Raw genomic sequence first — 7,282 nt, forward strand, 5'->3', positions numbered from 1 at the left:
TTCCCGGACACGTCTGTGAACAGTGACTTTTGATACCTGGACTCCAGCTTCAGTCCACTGTCTTTGAAGCTCCCCCAAATTCTGGAAGCGACTCTTCTTCACAATGCTGTTAAGGCTGCGGTCATCTCTCTTGGTTGTGCAGCGTTTCCTGCCACATTTCCCCCTTCCAACAGACTTTTTGTGGATGTGCTTTGAAACTGCACTCTGTGAACAGCTTGCTCTTTGAGAAATTTCTTTTTGTGTCTTACCCTCCTGATGGAGGGTGTCAATGACGGTCCTCTGGACAGCAGTCAGATCAGCAGTCTTCCCCATACTTGTGATTTAGTTTACTGAACCAAGCTGAGTGTTTTTCAAGGCTCAGGAAACCCTTGCAGGTGTTTCGAGTTAATTAGACGATTCAAGTGATTCGTTGAACACCCTACTAGTATACTTTTTCATGATATTCTAATATTTAGAGATAGGATATTTGAGTTTTCTTAAGCTGTATGCCATAATCAGCAATATTAAAATAATAAAAGGCTTGCAATATTTCAGTTGATTTGTAATGAATCCAGAATGTATGACATTTTTGTTTTTTTAATTGCATTACAGAAAATAAAGAACTTTATCACAATATTCTAATTTTCTGAGACAGTCCTGTATATATAGACATCTAAATTTTCTGTGCTCCACCACTTTTGTACATATAGAAACGCCACTGTGAATTACTAAATCAATCCATAAAAGACTAAATTAATAAATAATTATAATAAAAATATAATAAGAATCAGAGCATCAATTCAAGCTTTTTACACTTACCCTTCAGGTTCAGGTGTTTTATTTGTACACGTAGGTAGATTTTGTTAGTTGTTAAAAGACTGGCATCCATTGTGACACATTTTAGAAAACAACTCAAACAGGCAAGTCTTAATAATAAAAAAAATCTTTACCCTATGCTTTCAATTTAACATTTATTCTGAAAAGTAACTGCAGTTTCTAGTATTAAAGTACAAGGGAAATTAAGCATTAAATAAAATGGCTCGAGTGACGTACAAGTAGGTTAAAATTGTACTTGAGCAAAATATATACGTTCTTCCTGCCTTTTATGAATGTGCTATGAATATGATGGTTCTTACCTTCTTAAGTGTGCAGTTAGTTTTGGGATCCGTCTAATACCATTTAATCTCAGTGTCAGTCTGCTGGTGTCTCATATTGCATGCAGCTTGTTTGAAATGCACCCTTTCATCTCAGTTTTTTGTTTTTGTTTCAGGTGCACCTCGTCACCTGCTCGGCTTTCCTCAGCTCAGCCAACAAGTTTGAATTTCTGGACATGGGCTACGTGAGTGCAGACACATAAACTATGTATGGATATGTGTAGCATTTCATGATCATTTTGATCAAATATGAATATAGAGTGGCAGTGATGCAATACAAGACATATGTTGGCAAGAAAGAGAAGCGGGAGAGGTAGGAGTGAATACCAAAGAAAAGGAATAAAAAGGTTCATGTTTGTCACATTATCAGTGTTTCTGAAACCCTTACAAAGAGCTTAATATTTATACTAAGGACACTTTCTTGGCAAAAGACACACTGCTGTATGAGCTGGCATTGCTCTTAAATGGAGGCTGTCCATAATGTCCGGATGTTCTTGCTTACACAGCAACTCATGGAGAGGCTGAAGCGGATTGTAAAGCTCCCTCATCGACTGAGACCGGTGCAGAGCAGCAAAGTGAGTACCGAGCTGCCCTAACGCACAGATGGAAAAGGTTACGTTTAGAATGTGCTCCGCTGCAGTGTGCTGATTAGTTGTTGCACTTGTTCCCAATGCACTTTCATCTTTTTTTCTCCTCCGTGGCCCTAAAGCACAGAACACATTTTTTTCTTATAAGAAAATTGAGTTTCAGTGCCTTCTAAGAATATTATTATTAGAATATTATTATATCATTGATATACACTAGAGTGATATCAGTATGCACCGATATGCACTTTAGATGGTAATTACATTTCATCCGCTTGTGCCTGCACTCGGCACAAGGACAATAACGTTCAATTATTATTTGTCCTAATCTAATGGAAGCTTTAATCATTTAAATATTTATTTATCTAGGGACACATACAGTGGGGCAAAAAAGTATTTTTAGTCAGCCACCAATTGTGCAAGTTCTCCCACTTAAAAAGATGAGAGAGGCCTGTAATTTTCATCCTAGGTATACCTCAACTATGAGAGACAAAATGAGAAAAAAAATCCCAGAAAATCACATTGTCTGATTTTTAAAGACTTTATTTGCAAATTATGGTGGAAAATAAGTATTTGGTCAATAACAAAAGTTCATCTCAATACTTTGTTATATACCCTTTGTTGGCAATGACAGAGGTCAAACGTTTTCTGTAAGTCTTCACAAGGTTTTCACACACTGTTGCTGGTATTTTGGCCCATTCCTCCATGCAGATCTCCTCTAGAGCAGTGATGTTTTGGGGCTGTCGCTGGGCAACAAAGACTTTCAACTCCCTCCAAAGATTTTCTATGGGGTTGAGATCTGGAGACTGGCTAGGCCACTCCAGGACCTTGAAATGCTTCTTACGAAGCCACTNTGTTATATACCCTTTGTTGGCAATGACAGAGGTCAAACGTTTTCTGTAAGTCTTCACAAGGTTTTCACACACTGTTGCTGGTATTTTGGCCCATTCCTCCATGCAGATCTCCTCTAGAGCAGTGATGTTTTGGGGCTGTCGCTGGGCAACAAAGACTTTCAACTCCCTCCAAAGATTTTCTATGGGGTTGAGATCTGGAGACTGGCTAGGCCACTCCAGGACCTTGAAATGCTTCTTACGAAGCCACTACTTCGTTGCGCGGGTGGTGTGTTTGGGATCATTGTCATGCTGAAAGACCCAGCCACGTTTAATCTTCAATGCCCTTGCTGATGGACGTAGGTTGTCACTCAAAATCTCACGATACATGGCCCCATTCATTCCTTCCTTTACACGGATCAGTCGTCCTGGTCCCTTTGCAGAAAAACAGCCCCAAAGCATGATGTTTCCACCCCCATGTTTCACAGTAGGTATGGTGTTCTTTGGATGCAACTCAGCATTCTTTCTCCTCCAAACACGTCTAGTTGAGTTTTTACCAAAAAGTTCTATTTTGGTTTCATCTGACCATATGACATTCTCCCAATCCTCTTCTGGATCATCTAAATGCTCTCTAGAAAACTTCAGACGGGCCTGGACATGTACTGGCTTAAGCAGGGGGACACGTCTGGCACTGCAGGATTTGAGTCCCTGGCGGCGTAGTGTGTTACTGATAGTAGCCTTTATTACTTTGGTCCCAGCTCTCTGCAGGTCATTGACTAGGTCCCCCCGTGTGGTTCTGGGATTTTTGCTCACCGTTCTTGTGATCATTTTGACCCCACGGGGTGAGATCTTGCGTGGAGCCCCAGATCAAGGGAGATTATTAGTGGTCTTGTATGTCTTCCATTTTCTAATAATTGCTCCCACAGTTGATTTCTTCACACCAAGCTGCTTACCTATTGCAGATTCAGTCTTCCCAGCCTGGTGCAGGTCTACAATTTTGTTTCTGGTGTCCTTTGACAGCTCTTTGGTCTTGGCCATAGTGGAGTTTGGAGTGTGACTGTTTGAAGTTGTGGACAGGTGTCTTTTATACTGATAACAAGTTCAAACAGGTGCCATTAATACAGTTAACAAGTGGAGAACAGAGGAGGCTCTTAAAGAAGAAGTTACAGGTCTGTGAGAGCCAGAAATCTTGTTTGTTTGTAGGTGACCAAATACTTATTTTCCACCATAATTTGCAAATACATTCTTTAAAAATCAGACAATGTGATTTTCTGGATACCTAGGATGAAAATGACAGGCCTCTCTCATCTTTTTAAGTGGGAGAACTTGCACAATTGGTGGCTGACTAAATACTTTTTTGCCCCACTGTATGCCCAGATTTAGCCAATAGGCTCATGTTCATCTACAGTTAAACCCAATATAGAATATACACATACAACGGCAGATGCATCAGAACTTTACCATAACTAAACATCTCTAATGACCACAACATTTTTAAAGAAAAATTCAGTTTTCAATTATTAAGTATAATTTCTGGATGTTTCATGTGTATATGGTTCATAATGTTAAAGGGGCCCTATAATGCTCTTTGGGCTTTTCCCTTGCCTGTATTGTGTGATATAGGTTTGTATGCAAGTAAATGGTGTGCAAAGGGTTAGGGTTAGGGTAGGATCTGCAAAGGCTAGAATCCCAAAGTTCCCCCAGATGGAGTTTCTCTCCCACACAGTCCACAAGTGTAACATATTGATGTCATTATTTTACGGCAGTAAAAAAGGATTTTAAGGCACTGGGGCTGCCTGAAACGCGCCCATTGGACATGAGTTTACTTCCATAATATAGTGACATTACTCTGTAACACTGGGGCTCATATTTGCTAGTGCTCCAACACATTGTACGTGATGGGCTAAGTGGCGGGACATCTCTAAGTGGTTAGCCAATCACAACAGAGCCAGACAGCTAACCAGTCAGAGCAGACTGGGCTCTGGTTTCAGACAGAGGGTGAAAAGAGGTGCTGCAGCACAGGCAGTATGAGAAAAGAAATATAGACCTTTTTGAAACATTGAAGCATGAAGACATATCACAGTAGAGACACAGATAAGCACATCATATTATACGGTAATGGGCATGATAGTGTCCTTTTCTTTTTGATAATGATGCGAGATTCATTATCTTGACCAATATTTTGTAGGGCTGTCTGCAAGAATAGTCATTTTTCTGCCAACTCTGGATTGTAATTGTCTTTTATTCCGGCCTTCTTTTATTTGAGTTGTTTTACTCATTTACTTTTGGCCCAGTTAGGAGTGTTTTGCTTTCAGTTTTTCATTGAAACCTAAAGAATAATATGGCAGAAAAGAAGTTCCCTTGTCCCACACCTCTAAGTGACTTTATATATGTGTCCCTTAGATCAACACAGACTACAGGATTGAGTTTGCCCGCTGCCTGGAGCCCTTATTGCTGCTGGGTCAGCGCTGCCCTCCCTCTGTTTCCGGATCTATAAGTGTCGCAGCAAGGTGAGATCATGTACCTGCTGCCACATACCATTTAAATGTAATCCCTAAAAAAAACTCTGAGGTTTTGCTTTACAACGTGCTTACACTGCCTGAATTTGACCGTGGCATTGTTTGGATTTTTCCAAGAAAGCATAAAGTCTGGGCAGAAAATGTCACACTTGTGAAGAATGCAAACAGAAAATCTGTGATTGGTTTGCTCGTACAGATGGTAGACAGTGATGACTGCAGTGACAGGAGAGGAGGCGCCATGCTGAGTCTCACTATGGCAGTTATTCTATCCATCAGTAAGCTCTGTGCACTGATATGTTTATGCAACTCACCTTGTTGCATAGTTGGGAAGGCGGCAGTACATCCTGATTTAGAAAGAGACCGTTTTGCTGCAGCCAGGCCACAAGCACAGCAGATAACACGATAAGGTGGAAGAAAGTCATGTGGTGCAGTACCTGGAAGGAGATTTTTTCATTTGTTGATGTTTTTGAAGCAGTGGGTGAAGAAGTACTCAGATTTCTATCTTAAAGGGACCCTTTATTACTTTCCTGTGGTGTGTTATATACACTGTTTTTGGCGCGAGTAAATGGTCTGCAAATGTTTCTCTGCCACACACTCCAGCCCTGCCATTGGACTCCTTTGGTTTCTTCCGAGACATAATGACATCACTACGTAACACTAGTGCTTCTATATTTTTATTCTAACCAATCAGAGCAGACTGGTGCTGCAGTACAGGCAGTATGAGAAAAATAAAGAGCTTTTTGAACATTAAAGCATGGAAACGTGTCACAGTCGAGGCACAAAATAAAATGATGAAACCTGAAAATGTGCAGAATAGGGCCTCTTTAAAGGGAGGGAATCCTCATGACACGCATTTTTAAATAATTATCATCCGATAAAACAGACCAGTCTCTGCCAGTCTTTTTTCTTTTTTTTTTAATCCGATGACGTTATCAGTGATTTTAAGCTGATTAATTACCGAAATAACATCAACCCTGTGGGCGGCGCCATTTTGACGAGTCACATGACTTATTTTACCGGAAGTGACGTGAACTATGCGTTTGGTGTCGAGGACAAATTGACGTATGTGCTTTGTTCATGTTGTTTACTCTAGTTACTCTCACAATTCTATTGAAATATGCCTCATTGTATTGCAAAACATTGCCACAATTCGGATAGGAACAATCCACGGAATGCTCCGTGTGCACGTGCACGTGTGCTCCGTGAATGCTCAGGAATGCTTTCTTTATTTGATTGATTAACTACTATGGAATTTATTCAACTACATTGTACCATTATTATGTTAGGCAGGGCTGCCAACACTCACGCATTGAGCTTGAGAGTTACGCAATTAACCCATATCTCACGCATCACTTGCCTTTCCTCACGCTAAGTTTTCGTACAAAACAAATGTGTATAAATATAAAAATAAAGTGAAGGAACAGCAAACCGAGTGTTCTACGAAATGAGACGGTCTTCTGGCTTAGTTCAGTAAAGTTGGAACGATATTGGAAGATTCTGATTTCACGGATCAATAACTCATGAAAACGTTATTCAGACACAAATGACGTCTCCTAAGTACCGTGGTAAGGTTGACAACAAACTACAATCACATTTTGATTAAGAAAAAGCCAATACGCGCCGTCCTCCGAGCTGGGCACATTACATTGGTGTCTATCCGCAGCCGGAGAAGAAACGAGTGCTCTGCTCAGGGACCGTCTTTAAAGTGCAACTCCGAAAAAAGAGAATACAATAATATTCAATCACTATTATACAGCTTATTACTACCAAACTCACCACACACATCAATAGTCTCCTGGTGGTCATACTACAGCAAGGAGTTTGGAAGAATATGCTTTTGAATAATTTTGGGGAATATTTATAATGTAAAATCTTCAATAAATATGGCATCATCTTAAATAACTTTACTATTATACAGTATATTTCTACCAAACTCACTATTTGCATTGTTGTTGTTTCTGTTTCTAAAACAATGAGAGGGAGAGCTCTGTCTTGTCAGACTGAGAGATAACTACAGCTCAGTGAGGTAAGGGACTCTGTTTAGATACTTTAGTCTAGTTATCTCAGTGGGTCTCATACGTTTTGGTCACCATTTATGAGAATAAATGAAAAACAGTTATGAAATACTATATGACAGTGAAACAAGAATACAGTTTAAAAGGTGAGTGATTTGTAAAATATCCATAAAGAAAAAGAAAATCTGTTTACCATAAATT

The 7,282-nt window shown here is 39.9% G+C and overlaps 1 protein-coding gene across 1 annotated transcript in view; it reads left to right on the forward strand.

Annotated features, from left to right (window-relative positions):
* Positions 1-1,249: 1,249 nt before the first annotated feature.
* The window catches only part of LOC104961213 (RING finger protein 207-like), a gene marked incomplete at both ends in the record, with an annotated part of 11,528 nt that continues 5,495 nt past the window's right edge, over positions 1,250-7,282 (forward strand). The window contains 3 exons of the mRNA XM_010789458.1: positions 1,250-1,318; positions 1,640-1,708; positions 4,951-5,057. Coding sequence (XP_010787760.1) covers positions 1,250-1,318; positions 1,640-1,708; positions 4,951-5,057 — 245 coding nt within the window. The remainder of the gene's footprint in view (positions 1,319-1,639; positions 1,709-4,950; positions 5,058-7,282) is intronic.

Source organism: Notothenia coriiceps, unplaced genomic scaffold (assembly GCF_000735185.1).
Source record: "Notothenia coriiceps isolate Sejong01 unplaced genomic scaffold, NC01 NC01_scaffold00032855, whole genome shotgun sequence".
In the NCBI taxonomy this organism is placed as follows: Eukaryota; Metazoa; Chordata; class Actinopteri; order Perciformes; family Nototheniidae; genus Notothenia; species Notothenia coriiceps.